This window comes from Phalangium opilio, unplaced genomic scaffold (assembly GCF_054372755.1).
Source record: "Phalangium opilio isolate 3A_F unplaced genomic scaffold, DU_Popi_V2 ptg000031l_1, whole genome shotgun sequence".
Taxonomy (NCBI): domain Eukaryota; kingdom Metazoa; phylum Arthropoda; class Arachnida; order Opiliones; family Phalangiidae; genus Phalangium; species Phalangium opilio.
In genome coordinates, this window is record NW_028324158.1 from 6,056,567 (window position 1) to 6,079,155 (window position 22,589).

At 38.9% G+C, this 22,589-nt stretch overlaps 2 protein-coding genes and 1 long non-coding RNA gene across 7 annotated transcripts; 2 read left to right on the plus strand and 1 right to left on the minus strand.

The window, feature by feature from the left end:
- Positions 1 to 40: 40 nt before the first annotated feature.
- Positions 41 to 21,776, minus strand: LOC149690214 (uncharacterized). 5 transcript variants are annotated; one of them, XR_016383665.1, is made up of 2 exons: positions 21,637 to 21,776; positions 41 to 279 (listed from the first exon to the last, which is right to left on the minus strand). It is a non-coding gene; the product is annotated as an uncharacterized LOC149690214 (long non-coding RNA). The 5 variants fall into 5 exon arrangements; XR_016383666.1 differs by lacking the exon at positions 41 to 279 and adding an exon at positions 1,540 to 1,764 and having other exon boundaries at positions 21,637 to 21,773; XR_016383667.1 differs by lacking the exons at positions 41 to 279; positions 21,637 to 21,776 and adding exons at positions 1,540 to 1,764; positions 5,348 to 5,477.
- Su(P) (prostaglandin E synthase Su(P)) lies at positions 5,486 to 8,787 on the plus strand. The gene is made up of 5 exons (XM_089869722.1): positions 5,486 to 5,867; positions 6,487 to 6,905; positions 7,401 to 7,613; positions 7,686 to 7,803; positions 8,437 to 8,787. Exons 1-5 carry the CDS (start codon positions 5,508 to 5,510, stop codon positions 8,608 to 8,610), a joined length of 1,284 nt encoding a protein of 427 aa, XP_089725848.1. The 5' UTR covers positions 5,486 to 5,507; the 3' UTR covers positions 8,611 to 8,787.
- Positions 12,015 to 22,051, plus strand: LOC149690216 (uncharacterized). The gene is made up of 53 exons (XM_089869720.1): positions 12,015 to 12,531; positions 12,605 to 12,805; positions 13,750 to 13,957; positions 14,026 to 14,425; positions 14,484 to 14,588; positions 14,658 to 14,714; positions 14,817 to 14,891; positions 14,956 to 15,027; positions 15,086 to 15,142; positions 15,205 to 15,312; positions 15,365 to 15,418; positions 15,480 to 15,533; positions 15,670 to 15,723; positions 15,777 to 15,821; positions 15,883 to 15,936; positions 16,018 to 16,116; positions 16,172 to 16,216; positions 16,273 to 16,326; positions 16,382 to 16,633; positions 16,692 to 16,799; positions 16,861 to 16,914; positions 16,981 to 17,025; positions 17,079 to 17,132; positions 17,196 to 17,348; positions 17,411 to 17,464; positions 17,525 to 17,578; positions 17,636 to 17,779; positions 17,908 to 17,961; positions 18,019 to 18,072; positions 18,137 to 18,190; positions 18,253 to 18,306; positions 18,369 to 18,422; positions 18,483 to 18,536; positions 18,596 to 18,703; positions 18,774 to 18,827; positions 18,888 to 18,995; positions 19,053 to 19,160; positions 19,230 to 19,337; positions 19,401 to 19,454; positions 19,517 to 19,570; positions 19,631 to 19,684; positions 19,758 to 19,865; positions 19,941 to 19,994; positions 20,059 to 20,112; positions 20,169 to 20,222; positions 20,275 to 20,382; positions 20,538 to 20,627; positions 20,689 to 20,742; positions 20,809 to 21,103; positions 21,157 to 21,269; positions 21,342 to 21,410; positions 21,628 to 21,843; positions 21,908 to 22,051. The coding sequence occupies exons 1-53, from the start codon at positions 12,444 to 12,446 to the stop codon at positions 22,049 to 22,051; spliced, it is 5,079 nt and encodes a 1,692-aa protein (XP_089725846.1). The 5' UTR covers positions 12,015 to 12,443.
- The last annotated feature ends 538 nt before the right edge of the window (positions 22,052 to 22,589 follow it).

A 22,589-nucleotide genomic window follows, 5' to 3' on the forward strand; every position in this document is an offset into this window, starting at 1 on the left:
TCTTTGGATTATAGAAAGCCTTAAACACACGTACCGTACTAGGCTTAACCTTTCCCCGTTGATTTCAACGTTCCAATGAGCTTGGAGTCACGTCCCAACATCGGCGTAAAACGTGGCTTTCCATCCAACGTTGCCTTCGAATGTCAGCATGACGAGGAACTGATCTAAGAACGATGTTGACTGGTCGCCGGCGCAGAGAGAAAAGAAATCTGGACAAGTGGCGTCCGAGTTTTATAGTAAATTCCGTCGTTGGGGGCGCTTCGAAGTGTGACGTGGGCGCTAATTCAAATAAGAGAACACACAGTTAAGCCTATATAATATTATAGACAGCGCCCCTAGCGCCAAATTTCTTCATGTATGAGATGTCAGTAAATACGTAACTACGTATACAGCGCCCCTAGCGGCAATTTATTAATTATCTATTGCTTACACGAATGTCTAGCGGACTTTTATCATGTTTTAGATGTCAGTAAATACGTAACTACGTATACAGCGCCCCTAGCGGCAAATTTCTTCATGTATGAGATGTCAGTAAATACGTAACTACGTATACAGCGCCCCTAGCGGCAAATTTCTTCATGTATGAGATGTCAGTAAATACGTAACTACGTATACAGCGCCCCTAGCGGCAATTTATTAATTATCTATTGCTTACACGAATGTCTAGCGGACTTTTATCATGTTTTAGATGTCAGTAAATACGTAACTACGTACACAGCGCCCCTAGCGGCAAATTTGCTTAACTATACTTTGCTTACACTAATGTTTAGCAGAATTTTATCATGTTTTAGATGTCAGTAAATACGTAACTACGTATACAGCGCCACTAGCGGCAATTTATGAACTGTACTTTGCTTACTCGAATGACTAGCAGAATTTTATCATGTTTTAGATGTCAGTTAATACGTAACTACGTACAAAGCGCCCCTAGCGGCAATTTATGAACTATATTTTGCTTACACGAATGTCTAGCAGAATTTTATCATGTTTTAGATGTCAGTAAATACGTAACTACGTTTACAGCGCCCCTAGCGGCAATTTATGAACTATCTATTGCTTACACAAATGTCTAGTATAATTTTATCATGTTTTAGATGTCAGTAAATACGTAACTACGTACACAGCTCCCCTAGCGTCAAATGTGTGAATTCTTAATTATCCGTTCATAACTAGTAAAATAATAACAACACGTAGCCCCTAAGTTACCCACAATCCCAATCCCGTTTAAAATCGCCAACAAGTTTTTAGTGAGTAGCCCCTCGATGATTGCTTGTAATCCAGACGCAACCATTAATCCCCATCCATTTTAAATCACCAATGAATCCCTATCCTTTTTTAAAGCATAAATGAAAATCAGCAATAAATGAAAATTTTCATTAGTGTATAGCCCCTCGACGCGCTGCCTTTAACAGTGCTAAAGTGATTACCGGGAACCTCTAATTAACCCATATTCCCAATCCATTTTAATCTAATTAATCCATTTTAAAATCCTATATATGCCTGTAACTTAATTGACAGGAAAAGGAATAAAAAATGAGATTCATTAAATCGACGAACAATTTATTTATTCTATAGTACATTTATGAAGAATAAACAAAAGTATATAGAAATAAAAACAAAAAGTAAACTTCGTTGAAACTTGCTCGCGTCGTGTGATATGAGAAGCCCTCCTTTATCACTGAATGGCGTCAACCCCGTCCCCTCTGCTTGGCACTGGGAAGACGACGTCAATAGGCTCATGATGCGGCAGATGCTTGTATTTTTCTTTGAAATTAGAAAAGTTCATTTTTAACTCATTATCGTCATAAACACTAGTATTAATACTTGGATTGCTTTAATTTGCAATTTAATTTTAAACTGAAACTCAGTAACAAATATCAGAAGTTAAAGGGGCTGTTCGACCCTCCCCCCCCCTCCTTCTTTTTTACCCAACCGCAAAACTAAGTTCTGTGAGGAAGCCCCTTTAATATCCTGAGAAGTACAACACTCGACGCGTACTCGAAACCATCTCCCTTATTAGTTTAAAGAATTAACTAACCCACAATCCGAGCAACTAAGATACAGATTTTTAGCGTAATTTTTGAGAAACCAAATAATTTAAATTTTAAACTAAATCCTGTGTGGTACTCGTGTTTTATCCCCAAGGAAAATAGTAATCTGTGGAAAATAGCTATAGGTAATATAACGCTACCAGTTTTAGTTTCAAGATTGTACAACCTTAGTCCTAAATGTCCATTCTGTGAGAAAAAGCTAGGGAATATCAAACATATTTTTTAACTGTGGAATAACGCAAAGATTTCTAACTAATATCATAAATTTTATAGAATATTTTAGCCCAAACAAAATAAAACAGCTTAGACACACAATAAAACAGCATAAAACACAATAAAACACAATAAAACAGCATAAAACAAAATATAACAGCATAAGACACAATAAGAAAGCATAAACCAAAAATAAAATAGCAAAGAACACAATAAAACAGCAAAGAACACCATAAACCACAATAAAACGACCTAGAAACACAATAACACAACATAAAACACATTAAAACAGCATAAAACTAAATAAAACAGCATAAATACATATTAAACAGCATAAACACACATCAAACAGCGTGAAAGCACAATAAGAAAGCCAAAAAAACAACTCAATAAAGGAACAGCACAGAACACAATAAAACAGCATAAAACACAATACATTAGCATAAAACCACATAAAAACACAATAAAATAGCATAAAAACAAAATAAAACCGCATAAAACAAAATAAAATAGCAAAGAACACAAAACAGCAAAGAACACCATAAACCACAATAAAACGACATAAAAACACAATAACACAACATAAAACACATTAAAACAGCATAGATACACATTAAACAGCATAAACATACATTAAATAGCATGAAAACACAATAAAAAGCCAAAAAAAAACAATATAACCGTTTAAAACACAATAAAACAGCTTAAACACACAATAAAACAGCATAAAAACACAATAAAACAGCATAAAACACAATAAAACAGCTCAAAAACACAATAAAACAGCTCAAAAACACATAAAAACAGCATAAAACACAATAAAACACATAAAAACAGCATAAAACACAATAAAACACATGTTAAACTGCATAAAAACACAATAAAACTGCATAAAACAGAATAAAACAGCATAAATCACAATAGAACAGCTTAAACACACAAAAAACAGCATAAATACAAAATAAACCGCATAAACACATATTAAACAGCATAAAAACACAATAAACCGCATAAACACATATTATACAGCATAAAAACACAATAAAACAGCATAAAACATAAAGGAACAGCATAAAACATAAAGGAACAGCATAAAAACACAATAAAACAGCATAAAACATAAAGGAACAGCACAGAACACAATAAAACAGCATAAAACACAATACATTAGCATAAAACCACATAAAAACACAATAAAACAGCATAAACACTCATTAAATAGCATGAAAACACAATATATTAGCATAAAACCACAATAAAACAGCATAAACACACAATAAAACAGCATAAAACCACAATAAAACAGCATAAAAACACAATACAACGTGTTGTAGTTTGTAGGCAATTTCACATGTATCTGAAACTAAGGCCTAGAGGTCCGTGCACTCGAGCTAAAAAACTCGCGGATATTTTAAATCCTGAAGATCCTGAAGTTTTTTGTCTGTTGTCAGCACGCACAAGGCTAAGGTACATTGAGACCTAGCTTTGCACGTGCTAACAAAAGATGTGGTAGTAGAGTATATACAGAATAAGCTGTCGTTCGAGATAGGGAGTTGCCTATCCTATAGCGTAATCAAATGTAATAAATGATATTGGTATTCCTGAGCTAGGGTCATCCGAACCTCTGTGGCAGATGATCTCTTATTTCGGACTAATATTAATTTGGCACATTTATTATGTATAATTTGAAGTCTATATAAGTATTTTTTGGGGCCAATATTATAAAATAAATTTCCATAGTTAAAGATAGGTTGGATTCTAATTTTAATAAGAACTGCTACTTCATGGAGTAAATTTTATAAGTTTATTTAAATTCATTGTAAAAATTGGCTGAGGAAGGACCGCGGTCCGAAAGCTCCCAAAGTTTTAAATTTTAAATTTTAAATAAACTTATAAAATTTACTCCATGAAGTAGCAGTTCTTATTAAAATTAACTACATTAGAATTATTAAAATACCATGGATCAGAAATTCAATATCTATGATAGGTTGGATCATGGATTTATGTGGAGTAATTTTACTTTGAATGTTCAAACATTTATTAAATGGATGGACGAGCCAAAGTCTTTTATTTACCTTATTTAGTATATATTCAATGTGGTCAATAAAATCTAACCTTTCATCTATGATAGTTCCAGACTTGTAAATAGGGGGTACCAGGAAGCCTGTGACACCCAAGAAAATTCACAGGACACCCTGAAAAAATATTTTTAGAGGGGTCGGGTACCACCCGGGTACCCTGAAAAATTCGGGGTGATGAGAAGTTGAGAACTCTCACCCGTAACAAACAGCTCTCAAAAAAGGGGAAAAATGAAATGACGAATATTTCCCCTCAAAACTGTGCCCTCCCTCACATTTTGTCTATTTAATTTCGTCCACTAGGGAGCCCCGGGTACCCAAGGAAATTCTGCTTTGGGGGGGTCGGGAGCCCCCAGGGCTCCCGATGAAATTATCACTATTTACAAGTCTGGATAGTTCCGATATATTTATATGATTTTACCCGTGATATATCATGGCCAACTTAGATTACCGGGTAATCTAAGTTGGCCATGGATATATCTTGCGTTTGTACCTCTTAATTTTTTAGGTTCAATCAAGAAGTTATATCTAGTATCTCAGAGAGAAGGTATAAATTCGCCAGATTTCCAGCTTTATCTCCAGTCCAAACGTAGGTCCGGAGTCAATCCCCGTCTCTAAATTACAACCAGCATCTCATTGGTTCTTGAAAACTCACGTCAGCGCGACGACGCCAGTGACGAAAATTACAGTCATATTTTCCGGCGCCTCCTTTTACGTCCCCCTTGTATTTTGAAAGGGGGACTGGGACTATGGCGCGCGAATACAAAGGCATCTTATACCTTCTCTCTGAGATACTGATATAACTTCTTGCTTGGTTCAATAATCATGAAAACAGTTTTACTTTGGAAAATAATTTTTATAAAAATACTATCCAATATAGAAGCTTGAATCTTTTTTAGAATAATAAAACACGTCAAAACACAAGTCTCATTAAAATTTCAGGTCATTTGGATGAATAGGACAAAGGATCTGGCCAAAAAACCTACCTCCTCCCATAGAACTTACTGTTAATTTTGGGTTCCTTTGAATTTTCTTTAAAAGTCGGGCCTATACATGTAAATGGAATTCTTTCAACGGGCGCGAGCAGCTTGCGTCGTGTTGGGCGAGATCGAGTGTGCTATGCCTACACAATGGGCTATGGTCAATATTACGCAATAGTTGAAAAATGTCGGTTATCATGAAGTCTGCTAGTTGCCGGCTCTTTAATAAAATAACTTTTACTTGTCAAAACTTATCGCGCTTATCAAATTTGTCCCTAAATCAACAATTAAGACCGAAAAACACCGTTTATTTTTGCAATTACCATCGATTCATACAAACCAAAGCCAGCAATGCGAAACCCAAAAGAAACTTCAACAAAATTGCAGTGCTCCTAGGCTTAGGAACCATAGTAGGTGGTGGTTACGAAGTTTACACCCAAAAGTTTTCTAAACCAAACGAAGTTTTGTCAAGAGATCTCGTCTATGATCAACTCGAGAGCAAAAACCGAATCAAATTACCAGATTTGATTACGCCAACCCGAAAGGTAGGCCTTAGTAACTCTTAGAGTCTAGGTAGGAACAGTTAACAATGCATTACATAATAGCAGAAGTATATAATACTTCTCTTCGAGAGAAGTGTACCACAAAGCGGGGTGAGTGTAACGTCACTCTTCCCAACATCGGAACACTTAGAGCAAGGTTATTAAACCGAATCACATACACGATAAATAGTTCCCTCATCATTACTCTATTAGCGTTTAAATATTTGGCAAGACGCACTTGTGCATTTTGTCCCACGTCAAGACAATCCAGGTTTGTGGGTTGATTGCTGGGATTTAGTGCCAAACAACTATTGAATAGGGACTTGGCAATTCTGGGTTAACTCCGCCCCCAGCGCCATTATGGTATGTTTTTTTAACAGAATGAAAGCTATATAAGCTCCTCCTCCTGGTATGTTTTTTAGCACTAGTGGAAGGTAGAGTGACGTTGCATGACGTAGTACTGCCAAGTCCCTATTCACCTTACGGTGCGATGCCCATTTGTAGTTTGATGTGCGGGAAAGCAAACTAAAAGGGGGAGCCTGGGAAGAATGACGTTACATAACTAAAGCATTAAGAGGATACGGAGTGTCATCCTTCCTCTATTATCCCCTTCTGATAATAGGTGGATGGACCCTTCAAGGAGCTCAACTATGAGGTTACATTATACCAATATCAAAGCTGTCCTTTCTGTTGCAAAGTCCGAGCTTTCCTAGACTATTATGGCATACCTTATAACTTAGTAGAAGTGCATCCAGTCACCAAAAAGGATATTAAATGGAGTGATTATCGGAAAGTTCCTATCCTCTTGGTGAAACACGGAAAAGACAGCTACGAAGTATTGAGAGAATCATCTGTAATTATCAGCGTCATGGGATCAAAAGTCTTAAATCCAATGAAAGAGTTAGACACGTTAGTTTCTTATTATCGACCCGCAGAATACGCTAATCAAGAAGGAAAGAATATAGTTGAATTTACTCAAAAATACTTTCTAATGTTCGGTGATGATGGACCACCAAAAACTCGTACACCGGAAGATTTAAAGTTAGTTTCCACATTTCTACAATAACAGGGTTCATACAAACCTGGAAAACCGGGAAAACCTGGAAAAATCAGGGAAATAAATAGTTGACAGAAACTTCAGGGAAATTTTGAGTTTTTAGTTAAATTCAGGGAAATCAGGGTTAAATTTGCGTCAAACAGGGGCCGAGTAATTAAGCAAAATGTCCGTAAACATACCCCCCTCCATAGGATTAACATTACACTAAATTTCGGAGGCCCATAACTCTGGTTCTACTAGAGATACGGGAATGTCCTTTGAGTATGTTATAGTCCAATTTGCTCCCCCCCCCCTCCTTCGTTAACATTTGCACCATAGGATACTCCATATACGGGAAAAAACCTGGAAAATTCAGGGAAGTATATGGGAAAAAACCTGGAAATCTCAGGGAAATTTGTTTTCCAAAAGCTGTATGAACCCTGAATAATTAATTTGTTCCCTTGCCACTCCCTTTAAAGGGAATATGAATTAATTTACAGAAACGAAAGAAAATGGCGAAGATGGGTAGACGAGGAATTAGTTCATATGATATCTCCGAACGTTTACCGGACATTTCAAGAATCAGTTGAAACATTCAAACATTTTTCCCAAACTGGTAATTGGGACACCGTTTTCACAAAACCAGAACAATATTTAGCCATTTATACGGGAGCTGTTGCCATGTATTTAATTGGAAAGAGATTAAAATCAAAGTAACGATATATGCACTAAGACAAAATATTAATTAAAAATTTAAAATTATTAAATATTAAATTATTTTCAAGGTATAATTTGAAAAGCGATGTCAGAGAATCTCTCTATGACAATGTAAACCATTTTCTGAGATCTATTCCTAAAAAGAAACGTTTCATGGGTGGTGATAACCCAAATTTAGCTGATTTGGTAATTATTTCTAATTAATGCAATTAAAATAAGTCTGATATTATATAACTAGCTGCTACCCGCGGCGTCGCTCGCATGTAATAAGAACTACCATCAAAATGATATAAAGAATGGGTAGATTCTTCTGATGGCTAATATTTTTGTAGCACCCTAGGAGCGAAGGCACTCGGCGTTGCCCGTCAGCCCGTCGGGATGCATTGTTTTTTTATTATTTTTCACACGGACATTATTCTATAAAGAAGGGTTTTAAGTTTTTGGCCGCCATTTAAAAAGATGGCAACAAATCGAACCTGAAAGACCATTCAGCCCGTCTATAGGTTAAAGGAAACCAGTGTACTAAATATTTGTGAAATCGGTTGAAACGCGCGGATTTTGTTGCATAGAGAAGATATTTACATTTCTGGGCGCCATTTTTTAAGATGGCGGCGGATTGGAAAAATCTTTCTTAGTACGCGCCTACTACTTATGAGTAACGTTCCTTCAAATTTTCAGCCTTCTAGGGCAAGCGGTTTGGGCTGGGCGTTGATTATCAGTCAGTCTGTCAGTCAGTCAGGACTTTGATTTATATAGATAAAGATTAAATTATAGTTTACTAATGATTTGCATTTCTTACTTACTTTTCTCGTTTATTAGGCCGTGTTCGGTGTTTTAAACTCTATGAAAGACTGTAAAGCATTCAATGACATGATGGAAAACACTAAGATAAAACCATGGTACAATGCAGTTGCAAAGAGAATTGAAGTTCATGGTGGATATAATCAAGTTGCAGAGAACTTCAAAGATTTTAAACCAATGTCTAAATTATAAAGACTAATTAATTTAAATAATTATTTAGTAATACCACGCCTATTTTAGTTTATTTAAAAACATTAAAAAACATTTAGGCTTGTGTTATAGAGAAAAGGTTATTTAATTTACTAAGCACATTGTAATTTACTATGTAAAAAAAAACATGTTGAGTTAAATAAAAATAAATTGAAACAAGTTGGTTGCTGGTATATTAATACACTCACACTTATAGGTAGTTTTCTGACTAGGAGGATTCACACAATTTACACATGGATTAACTATTGCTAGGGATTGTTCACTAACCATGTTTCCATCATCATTGTATTGCTGTCGCCAACTACATGTTCCGAATTATTCCTATTTTCCCCCAATTTATTGGACCAAACCGGATGTAGATATAGCGCCATCTCCAGGCAAAATAAATAGTTTTTGTAGATTTTAAAGATGGCGGCGCCCAACTTAGGCATAATTTTAATTTTGACTCTATAGGACACGTGATATTTGGTCCAATTTTCTTATAACTTTCTGATAGGGATAGTAGCTACTGCTAGGGGGCGTTTGAAATATGCATACTTTATCTTTTTGGGGGACGAACAATCCCTAGGTTAGTTAATCCATGATTTACACAGGGATCCATGTAATTTTAGAAGCAGGAATGGAGAACAGTTAGCCTTTACTTAGCCCATTATAGAGCCCCTCCCTTCAACACGTAACGAAAAATTAAAATTTTATTATTGGCCTACTTAAACTACGCTTTGATGACGTTGCTGACGGGGACGGCGAAAAATACGTTATTCCTTTTTCCCTCTGTAGCTATGACCCGCCTCTTCTGTCATACCCACCCGTCTCGGGGAAGGGGGTCCGGGACTTTGACTCTGTTCTCTATTCCTGCTTATGAAATTACATGGATCCCTGGTGTTACACAAGGAGGCCAAACTCCATGGTGGAGTCAAAAGCCAGGTCTCCTTGTGTAAATGGTATGAATCCTCGTACGAAGTTTGAGAACTAAGTATTATTAAAATTTGGGTGAAGGCCTTGAGGAGTGACTCTAAAAACCAAGGGAAATAAAAAAGGGGTTTGAATTGATGGTACGACATCAGATTTTACTTAAAATTCCCTTCGCTCACTTAGGAACTACCAAAGACCGGATTTTCCCAATTTATTTTTTTTTTTTTTATATTTAATATTGCGGGTTTTCAGAGTGTGGGTGGAGATGATGAATTTTCATTCAGTGCTTATATAGGTCTGTATGTTCTTAGAAAAGAAAGGAAACAAACTTGGTTTAAAAAATTGTCTTCAAGGATCGAGAAAAACCCCTAAAATTCATTTCTTTCAAGATTAAAATATTGATTGAAAAATAAGGCTTTTTTTGGAATAAAACTAATAGTACCAACAGTAAATAGATAGTACTGTTGATAGTACTGAAAATTAGGACTAGCCTAGTTCGCAATTGGAAAAATGGTTTTTCTCTGGAAGATTACCATTCCAGTAGATTCCAGGGTCTTGGTTGAAGCATAAGTTTATAACATATATTCCATAAGTACGACACTTCCTATACTTTGTAATGCTAGAGACTTACAGCTCGAGCTAGTTCGAGAACGACAAGCGACAATTGACTACACTCGGTTAATTTTGCAGGACTTCCATCTTCCTAAATTAGTCAGGCGTCGCTTTACGAAAATCTATGACCCACGTCACTTCATACCGGTGACAAACTTCTGGAATATATCTTATTAACTTATGGTTGTAGAATAGTGTATTTCTTTCTTGCCGACTTCACTTCGTCAATATAGAAAGCTTTCAGATGGGATTGTAGTACGTCACACCCTCCCAAGTCTTACCGCTGTTCTGGTAGGCATATTGGGTGGTCACAGCTTCATTCCTGCTTTAAACCCACCAATATGGCAGCGTAAATTATGTCACGAGACTCAGCTCCTCCTCCAACTGAAAGCTCTCTATAGTTCGGTCATTGTATGGTCGCTATTAACACGGTATATTAAGGTGTAGTCTTTCAGCGGCTTGGAAAACACCCAAATCTTCATGTCTTACAAGTCGCTCGGACTATAATATGTGCGCTCAGGAATACATAGAAGTAGTAAATCTATGTATTCCTGGTGCGCTACATATTAAACAGCAAAAATTTCGAAATATTGCTAAGTTCAATGAAAACCCCAGAAAGAACTAAAACCTAGTTAACGTCCTTGCTCCTATTTCACTGTTATAAAATGTCGTTCCTATCAAGTTTAAAAAAAAATTAGCAAGAAGTCCCTCTTTAGAGATGACATTACACCCTTCTAGAGATGCAAGTCGGTAATTCACCGCCCATATCTTACCGATTTATAGAATACCATAATTTTACAATGGTAGATTACCAAAGAGTTTCCGAATTTTTGTGCCCAGTGTCAAAACATTTTAGAGTAAAACCGTAACTTCATAAGATATGTTCCATAAGTTTGTCACTGGTTACTGAGATCGTGTCCTGAAGTGATGTAGGAGAAACGTCATAGATTCTCGTAAAGCGACGCCTGGCGCTGTCTATTTAGTTTCACAGACTAAATAGACTAGTGGCGGTAGAGAGGGGTTTAAATTGTGTATCCCTCCCTCTGGGTGCGCTTTTGTAAGAGGAGATACTGTACGCGCTTTTGTAAGAGGGGATACTGTACGCGCTTTTGTAAGAGGGGATACTGTACGCGCTTTTGTAAGAGGGGATACTGTACGCGCTTTTATAAGAGGGGATACTGTACGGGCTTTATGTAAGAGGGGATACTGTACGGGCTTTATGTAAGAGGGGATACTGTACGGGCTTTATGTAAGAGGGGATACTGTACGCGCTCGTAGGGGGAATACACTAAACTAAGAGATAGAAGGGTATGACGTTCGCATACTTTGAACTGCCATTACTCTATAGGAAGGTGGAATGCAAAACTGAGTTCCCGAACTAGTTATCTCGAGCTGTAAGTCTCTAGCATTACGAAGTACAGCAAGTGCCATACTTATGGTACATATCTTATAAACTTGTGGTAAAACCATAAGTCTAGTATATAAGGACCTTACATAATAGACTTATGCTAAAACTAAGTGTACTAGACTCCCAGATACAATAAAAGTTAGCATATTTTATTTCAGAATCCAGTTTTCCTGAATTTCCCATTAGTTCGCGCCTTTCAAAAAATTTAACCCTAATTTCAAATCTCTACACCCTGTCTTCCAATTAAATGCCTATAGTCAAGTAGTTTAAAATCTACTTGAATTCCAAGGTAATTCACTATACTGTGAATTAGAACCCGATTCACTGACTGTAAGTCTTGGCATGCCTGTGATTTCAATCAAGACATTATTCCAAACCATATAAGACCCACCCGAGTATCATCCCCAAGCAATACAGTTGACAAAAACGCAACACATATGAGTGTAATCAAAATTTTCACGGGTCCTAAGAGTTTCGCGGGCCTCCGAGATTTTTGAAGGCAAAAAAATCTGTTAAGATCGCTGTAAAAAAAACCCTCAACCACTTTTTATAAAGCGTACACGAAGATTTATATGACGTTTTCCATCTGGCTAGGATATCAACCTCGCGTCGGGGTCACAAATATGAAGATGAAATAAAAAAAAACTTCATCTTAATAGTTGGTTGCCACTGATGTCCGTGAAGGCCCTTTTGAGCCGAGATATCCTGCATTAGTTGACGCTTCTAAACCGTCGAAAGAAATATGAGGCACTCCTTACTGGTTACGAGCGGAGATCAATTGTTAATTATTTAAATTAATTAGGGTTAATAATAATGTTTACCAATAACCACAGCAAGACGTGAAAGTGTACAGTTAATTATAAAGAATAAACAATAAACTAAGATGAAATTCAAAGTGGATTCTGTCGTGGATTATTTGTTGGTAATCGCGATAATGGTTTTGGATACAGTGGAATCTCAGTTTCCATCAGGTTAAATTTGATTCATAATTTTAATTACTTGGATTATCTAGGAAGTTTGGTTGCAATAACGGATATGTTACAGGTTCCTGCGATTTATTACGGGCGGTGGAAGTTAGCTCATTACCGCTGGGTGTCAATCAAGTAACGGGTTTTTGCGAGAAGCGACCCAACACATACATAGCCGGTGAAGAGGATGTACCGTCTATATTCTGGGCTCCTGATATGGCTTATCGGGTGACGCAAAGAGCGATGCTATCGGTTTCGGCTTTGCAACTTTTTCCAGGTAGGGACAAGAAATTGTAATAATCAACAGACCTTTTCGACAAAAAAAAATGGGTTAGGCAAGGGGGTTGATACATTGCCAACAGTCTCTGATAACTCTTATGATACAAAGAGAGTTCAGCGCAGGCGCCAAAAGGCGAGATGGAAGGCAGAGTTTAACCCCCCCCCCCTAACTTACATCGAAATGGTCTATAAGCGCCATCAAAAGAAATTTAAACTGGGCAACTTGCTAAAATGATAAGGGGTAAGACGTGTGGGGTCGCTTAGAATATACTTGTTGAGCGTCTTGGTTTGCGCATATTTACCGCTGACACGCCGGTTTCTCCATGGAAAGAATTGTAGAAAACCATGCCGTCAGGAATATATACATCTACTAGGGATTATTGTGCCACCCATGTTAAGTTTTATAAGGGTTATGTGGGATGGGCTTTTAGTACCATCCGGCGCGTCGCATAATTCTGACGTCTTTCTAACTCTGATTTCATTGGTTGGTAGACAACTCGAGTTCCAAGACGCGCAAGGGACAGCAAGATAAATTGTTCGTGGGTAAAATTCGTCATACAAAATGATATTCAAGGTTTCCCGCAAAATCCGCCTAGATACGTTGAGAAAATTGCTCCACAATAATTTCTATTAGCTGTATCATAAGTTCATAAGATATGTTCCATAAGTTTGTCACTGCTTACTGAGAGCTTACCTGGTGAGGCGCAAAACCGCATGAACTCAATTTTGGTGTCGTTTTCCAACTAGTAAGTCTCTGGCATTACTAAGTATAGGAAGTGTCATACTTATGGAACATGTCTTATTAACTTCTGCGGCTCATAGACTATAGGATGCGTCGTTTGTATATTTTCTTCATCCCAATAAAAATTTTGACAAATTGGTTATTGCGAGACGCTAACAACAAAGATAAATTTCCAAGTAACTTGAGGTATATCTCCACAGAGGGTCAATTCCCTAGCGACTATTCCATATTGAGCACGATTAGACCGGACCAAAACAGCGTCGGTTATTTGTTCTCAATATTCGACGACTCGGGACAGGAACAACTATCGATCAAGATAGGCAACAACGTAACATTTGCTTGCAAATCAGGCAAAGATATACCAGCCCTAACTTACGCCAGTTTCGACGCCAAACTCAACGACGGAAAGTATGTAGACAATCTGCTTCAAAATCCCTTATAACATTTAAGTCACCGTTAATCCAAACGAATTTCAGATGGCATCGAATAGCTTTTAGCGTCAAGGGTGATTCCGTAACATTCTTAAGTGACTGTCAAGAACGGGGTACTCTACAACTAACCAGAAGCGAAGAGAATCCGATTGAAGCGACCGGTCTGACATTCGTGGGGCAACACTTATCGGACGAACCAATCTTCGAGGGCGATATTCAACTACTCCAAGTCATCCCCAGTCCCGAAGCGGCTTACGAACTCTGTTCGGAGTATATGCCCAATTGCGATACCCCTTTTCCGTACAGCATCGATTCTAGAAGCACTTATCCCGAATCAGACAAAGAAAAACCACCCCAAGTTCCACAACCCTCTCCGGATTACGGGTCGGAGATCGATGAAAATTATACCGGTGAACGTTACATCAACGAAACGTACACCTTTAACGTAAGACATGACTGACTGAACAATAAACAGATGCTTCCAACTTATTCTAAATATGTAGGAATACGAATCTTCAGGAGATAACTCGGGAACTTACAACGGAAACAATGGGAATAATGAAAATGGTGGTGGTAATGGTTACCCAACAGCGAGCTATCCGAATTACGTATGTCATGTTACAAAATTGTGGGTCGCATATGGAACGCCTTAATCATAGTTTTGGGGTTTCCAATAGGGAGGACCCAGAGGGTATACTGGACCGCCAGGGCCAATGGGACCCAAGGGAGACAAGGTAAAGTACAATTATTAAGATATTATTAATTTTCCTTAGCAAGATAGAAGGTTAAATTTAAATAATTTTTTCTTACTCTAAACTTAAATAATTATAACATAGGGTGACCAAGGACGAGAAGGTCTTTCAGGGACAGACGGTATACCAGGGCCACCTGGTCATATCTTCATGATACCCGTAGGTTCACCTTTGGCTAATGGTACGACTTAAACCCTGAAACAATTAATCTTAATGATTTCAGATAACACAACAAGGCGAAACAAAAGGTCCAGACACGAATGAAGCTCTCAGACAAATGTTAAGTCAACACATGGTAGGTTACTCAAAACTCAAATAATATTATATAAGTATTAACCTTCATTCATTTTCAGTACTCTATGAGAGGTCCTCCAGGTCCCATGGGCATAACTGGTTTACCAGGACCATTGGTATGTGCCATACGCGTTAACGAATAAATTTGTAATCAGTAATAAATACTGTGTCTTATCAGGGCCCAGTTGGTCCACCAGGACCTAAAGGAGAAACTGGTGAACCAGGTCACGAAGGTCAAAGAGGTCAACGAGGAATGATGGGTTTGCCCGGTCGACCTGGACGACGGGTATGATAAGTCAATAATTAAATGAATGCCAATAGTTAACTTTTAATTTCAGGGTCGCGCTGGAAAAGATGGTGAAAGAGGGCCACCTGGACCAATCGGTTTAAAGGTTAGTGTGAAGAACTTAAATTTAATCAAAATAAGCTTGATTAACTTGGGATTAATTTTAGGGTGAAGTTGGACTGCCAGGTCTACTAGGCTTACCAGGTGAAAAGGGTGAAAGAGTAAGTCTTGTGTTTCTGTACATTTCGACATATCCGATGAAAGGTTTATGGGAGTCTTGAAGTACATACCCGCTAAAGTACATCGAGAGGGTCACATATTTCTGGAGGTATTTATAACAAAATACATTTGACCTAGGGATACCCTGGTTCACCAGGAGAAGTTGGTACTCAAGGACACGAAGGACCACCGGTAATTATAAACTTAACTCTTTAAAAAGTTTTTTAAGTAACTTAATCTTCAAGGGAGACGAAGGTCATCCAGGTTTACCAGGCCTTCCAGGAGAAATGGTATGGTAAACATGTTTCTCAAAAGGGGAATACAATTAAATGAGACGTTTTAAACATAAAGGGTCCTCGAGGATTTCAAGGCGCACGAGGTTTTCCAGGAGTTTCTGGACCACCCGTAAGTTAAAAAACGCTTGAGCGCATTACTTTGAAGGTCTGCTGACCAGTATTTCATGCTACAAGGACTTAATTACGGCAGGGAATACCAGGTTCGGAAGGTCCAACAGGACCAAAAGGTAAAGAAGGTTCTCCAGGACAACCAGGTCAGCCTGGACAATCTGGACCAATAGGGCCTGTTGTAAGTATTTTACATAAATTAACCGAAACGGTTAATTATATATTTAAATAAACAGGGCTCTCCCGGACCGCAAGGACCATTAGGACCACAAGGACAACCAGTATGTTAATACATATAAAACAAATTAAACCAATGACCATAATTCATTAAATAAAGGGTCCAAGGGGGAAACCTGGTCTGCCTGGATTGCCGGGAGCTGATGGTCTACCAGTAAGTACAATATGACTTTAGTCTAAAATACAAATAATTAAAACTACCAATGTAGGGACATCCTGGAAACCAAGGAATTCCAGGAGCTAAGGGTGACACTGGACCACAGGGTCCGCAAGGGACTATGGGATTCCCTGGTCAAAGAGGTTCGAAAGGCGACCAAGGACAAAGAGGCTTAGCAGGTGAAAAGGGCGATAAAGGGTCACAAGGTCACGAGGGGTTAAAGGGCGACAGTGGACCAAAAGGGGATATGGGACCAACAGGCCCAGAAGGAACCCCTGGATTAGAAGGCCCGGAAGGTCCTAAGGTAAGTTTTATCAATTGGTTTATGTTTAAAAGAATGTTAAAACCAGTGGAGTATTTAGGGATCAGAAGGACCTAGAGGAGAACCTGGCCCACCAGGTCATCCTGGTGAAAAAGGTAAAATAGGGATACCAGGCTTTCCAGGATATCCAGGATCCCCTGGACCTAAGGTAAACTTACGCTGTGTAATAAATATATAATAAGAAGCGCTAACCCTGCCTTGATATTTAGGGTGAAAAAGGATTTTACGGAAAACAAGGCGATAAAGGGGACAACGGAGACAGAGTAAGTAAATGAAGCACAATCTCTGAACCTTAACAACAGTGCAATAGTTAATGTCAACCATCTTAGGGTCATCCTGGAGTGCAAGGGGAACGTGGACCACCCGGAGAACCAGTAAGCTTTAATAGGGTCTATGTAATATTAAATAACTAAACAATTATTTTTAGGGCAACAGGGGTAGCCGAGGTGTTCGAGGAAAAAGAGGACAACCAGGTGATAAGGTGAACAAAAACTAAAATTAAAATTCAATTTAGCATTATATTAACCACCAAGCGCTAATACAGGGCAGTCCAGGAGATCCAGGACCTCCTGGTACACCAGGAGAAAGGGGACTTCAAGGCAGTGATGGACCTAGAGGATACCCTGGACCACCGGGTCCAATTGGTGCAAGGGGTAAAGACGGACTACCAGGGCCTCATGGCGAAAGGGGACCACCGGTAAGTGAACGTTAAAAGTTCATAAAATACTTCCATAATAATGATAATAAAACTGTCTTAAGGGTGAACCTGGACCGCCTGGATCATCTGGGCCACCAGGAACTATAGGACCACAAGTACAAATACCTTAGTTTGAAACGCAATTTGAAAAATATTTTACAAAGTGATGTCTTTAGGGACCGGCTGGTGAACCAGGACAAACAGGAGCTACAGGGGAACCAGGGCCACCAGTATGACGTACTTCTAATTTCTAATATCATGATTAGGTGTACAATGTTAAGTTTTAGGGCGTGCCTGGTGAAACGGGACCTTCAGGACCAGCTGGAAAGGAAGGTGCATCTGGTCTACCTGGTCCTCCAGGTGAACCCGGGAAAGCGGGACCACCAGGAACTGCAGGGTTTCCGGGAGACAGGGGCCTTCCAGGACCACCGGTATTAAACGAATTTCAGTTAAAAATAGAGTTATAAATTATACACAATAATTGTTAAATAGTTTATAACTCTAGTTGAGACTAAATTATGTTACGAAGTAAGTATTTAACTAGTCATCTTGACACCAGGGTATACCAGGAGGAAAAGGTGATGTTGGACCGCCGGGAGCTACAGGTCCAATGGTATAATGATGTAAGTACTTTCATGTTGGGCAACTATATAATAGTTTGATATCTCAGGGCGAAAAAGGTACAATGGGTATGCCGGGTATTGCTGGACCGCCTGGAGAAAAGGTATGCACAAGTAACAACAATTTTAATCTTTTACATGAAAAGGCAATAAATAAACTTGTTATAGGGTAGAGTAGGATCACCAGGACCAGCAGGGCCCGCGGGACCCAAAGGCGATAAAGTAAATTAAAATTAAATCATTAGCATCTTTTGGAAGAAAATCATAATAAAGTTTTCGCATAGGGTGATAGCGGACTTCCGGGACCAATAGGCAGGGATGGTGCCACGGGACCAAGAGTATGTTCAACGAGTATTAAAACGTTAATTTTGGTACCGTTTTAACTAAGGCTCCTTAACAGGGATTACCAGGTCCACCTGGACCTGCTGGAACGCCCGGCGAAGATGGGGATAAAGTAAATTGGACTATTCATTTTGTATTAAGACCTACCACTGATAAAATTGTGTACAAATAGGGCGAAGTTGGACCGCCAGGACTTAAAGGATCGAGAGGACCAAAGGGTGACTCGGTAATTGATTTGAAAGTAGTTCATAGTTCACAATCAATTACTTAAATAGTTTTAACTAGGGTCCAGCTGGCCCACCAGGAACTCAAGGTATAAGGGGCGAACCAGGAGCGGCAGGGCCAGAGGGTGAACGTGGCAGTATAGGGCCACAAGGACCAAGAGGATCTAAGGTAAGAACTTAGATGTCAAACTACCTGTTCGCAATGTACATAAAATAAAAACAAAGATTCAACGTTACAGGGCGAAGAGGGACCAACAGGTACACCAGGACCTCAAGGCACTCCGGGAACACAAGTAAATGGTCTAAGCTAAAATTACACTGAAATATGGGTTGCTAACAACTATTTACTTTAGGGTTTGCCAGGAATCCCGGGGGTAAAAGGTGAAAGAGGTGACCATGGAAAAAGGGGCTCCAGTGGGCAACCTGGTCCGCCCGGTGAACCAGGACCTCCTGGAACTAAGGTAAGAATACATCCGAGAAGAATTTTTAGCAAATTTAATGCCATCTTGTAATTATAGGGTGGTGAAGGAGGCCCGGGACCAATAGGACCTGAAGGTAAGCAAGGCGAAAAGGGCGAGCCAGGATTACAAGGACCACCTGGACCAGTTGGTAAAGAAGGTGAACCAGTAAGTTTGAATACACATTATTAGTTCATGAAACGACATATTGGAAATTAATCTGGCATTGGTACTAAGGGCTTACGAGGACATCAAGGACCCAAGGGAGAGGATGGAAGTCCGGGGGTACCTGGTTCTCCTGGACCGAGAGGTCCACCCGGACTAGAAGGAAGCAAAGGATCTCCTGTACTATTTTAAGCAACATTTTGAAGAGAGTGCACATTTTTAACATTTCTCATTCAAATATAGGGCGTGCCAGGTTTCCCAGGTGCAGCTGGTGAAGCGGGACCTCCAGGAATTAAGGTAAAAACTAACCGAATTCAAGAAATCACGGTAAACATTTATAGCAAAAAAATTCATTTTAGGGTGAGCAAGGTCTAAACGGAGATGACGGAAAACCAGGAGACCAAGGACCTCCCGTAAGTTAATTGGTCCCTTTTTGGTTAAAGTTACAATATATTCAATGGATCTCTAAATAGGGACCACCAGGAGAAATGGGTAAAATGGGACTGAATGGCTCTCCTGGAAAACCTGTAAGTTATAGTAACTGCACCACTTGATTATTCAAATCTAAGATGAACCTAATTACATTTATTGTGATGATAGGGAGCTACTGGACCAGCTGGATTGCAAGGAGATGCTGGACTTCCAGGAGAGAAGGGTGATAAGGGAGTGGCTGGACCCGTTGGAGATCAAGGACCAGTTGGCCCAAGTGTAAGTTACTAATTTACATAAGTTGCCGTTTTCCCTTACGTATTTATACAGATATTCTAATTCTATCGTATGTAGGGGTTACCAGGACCACCTGGTACGCAAGGACTTAGAGGTTTACCAGGACCTGCGGTAAAATTTTAATAGGCGAATAATTTCTAGTTTTCTACTATTATAATTACACTAACAATTTTAGGGAGATGTGGGCCCTCCAGGACCCCAAGGCGGACCTGGCCAACCTGGTGCTATAGTAAGATTGCTCTCAACAAACCACAAAATGCATTGCTATATTTTGTGTTTTCCTAGGGCTCAGTTGGACAAAAGGGAGTTAAAGGGGATACAGGGAAACGCGGGATCAAGGTACGTTGTACAATATTAAAGAAAAGAGTCATTAGTAACCTTCAATCTTTAGGGACATCAAGGTTTAATAGGGAGAGCGGGACGTAAAGGAGATCCGGGTGAGAAAGGCGAAAAAGGTGAAAGGGGTGTTCCTGGACCCGAGGGACCAAAGGGCAATACGGTGAGAATAATTAGATGTTCTCAGCGTCAATGTCACCTAAGACTACGAAGAACAAGTTAGCGTTTATGAAGGGTCCTTGGTGACAGTGATTTCGATAATTGGTGGATTTGAACTACATATATATTGATTGGTAAAACTTTTCTATTACGCCTCAGGGACCTCCTGGAGTCGAAGGTCAGAAAGGCAATGATGGACCAGGAGGGGACTCTGGATTTGAAGGACCAATAGGTTTAAAGGGATCTCAAGTAATTAAAACGATAGGTAACACCTGAACAAAATGTTATAAACATTTAGCAATTTAACTAGGGGCCAACTGGACCTAAGGGGGAAATTGGTCCACCTGGTTTACCAGGGCCGCCAGTAAGTATTTAACTAAGTGCAGTATGATTTTGGTTATTAATACCATATTCATAACCTAAACTAAAGGGTCCACCAGGAGAAGGTCCACAAATCCCACCAGAAATACTTTTCCAACGCGATTCCCCATTCACAAGATATAAACGCGAGGCCAACGATGATGAGGACAGCATACCAGAGCCACAAAGTCCATCAAAACCGGATAAGGAACAAGATGGTATCAAAGACAAACTGGTCAACATGTACGCGAATATCTATGTCATCCGCAAACAAATAGACGGTATGAAGAAACCTATAGGGACTAAGGATAGCCCAGCTCGGACGTGTAGGGACCTATACTTTGGACATCCCGATTTTCAAGATGGTAAGCAACATTATATTCATGAATTCGTTGGTTAAAACTTGGGTAAACTATAGGTAAATATTGGATCGATCCTAATCTTGGGGCAATTGATGACGCGATAGAAGTCTTTTGTAACATGAGTGGTCAGGGTATGACTTGTATTGAGCCAGACAAAGAGACTTCAATGGTATGCTTTGTAGTTTTGGTATTAAATATATATTCCGGAAACTGTATCGTTTACCGAAGCCTACTTTAACAGATGCCTAATATACAATGGCGTAAGGAAAAACAACAAAAATGGTTCAGTGGTCTTCGAAGCGGGTTTAAAGTATTTGGCGTTTTACAACCACATTTATTAACTAAACTTTGAAACATGCACTATTAGACTAAATTAGGGATTAGGCTTTGAAACTTTTCAACAAACTTAAATTTTAAATAAAAAATAAAGTAAACAAACACAGTATCGTCTAATGGTGCATATTACAGAGTTACATGAAGTCAGGCAAAGTGACCATGTTATTTAACATTAAATAATGAAATCATAGATAACTTACGACTCATTGGGTCCTGTCCAAATGTCCTTCTTGAGACTTTTGAGCAGCGAGGCCACCCAGAACTTTACATACAGTTGCATGAACTCTGCAGCGTGGTTCAACCAGCAAAGTGGCACATACAACTCGGCAATCAAGCTCATGGGTGCTGATGGTCAAATATTTGGGCCAGATAATGAAAAGCCACTAATTCTTTCTGACGGATGCAAAGTATGGATTTTTGGTGCATTCGTAACTGATGACAACTAATTGCGATTCTTCCATTTATTTTCAGTCGAGGACAACAAGCAGCAAGGCGGTTTTCGAAGTGCACACAACCAAAATGCAACAGTTACCATTGGTTGATTTTCTTCCAGTAGATTACGGACTTTCTCACCAAGCATTTGGCTTCCAGGTCGGACCTGTTTGTTTCTATTGAGGTTAAACAGCCAACTTTGATAAAATAATTTCTAAAATAATGTTATACTGTCTTAAATTAAATAAAATGTTTTACAAATTAAAATAAAAACTCTCGTTTACAAAATTCTCGAATAAGATTAAAAACAGCAGACGACTCATAAGATTTTGAACAACGAGCACCGACACACCATTTGCAGTGAGGCGCGGAAATAAGCACAGATCACAGGACCGTGTCAAGTTGGGTAAATGGACATTTGTTAAAGATGTTTCACGATTTTTAGATTTACTTTTTTAAACGATATCTAAAGGGAATTATTTCTTGTCCTATAATTTTTTACACTGAGAGGGTAGCTCATTCCTCGAGTTCAGTAGATAAATGTCTTTTAAACGTATTTGCTTATTTCCGACCCTGTTTGCAGACAGCAGAGTGGAAGAACCAATATAAAACCTTTAGGCTCTAGCTTAGGGCGCGATTTTCCAATTGCCAACGGACATTAGGCCCAATCCCTAAAATTAGACACGGTTTTCCGTTGCATTTTTTGAGAAGTGATTCGGGC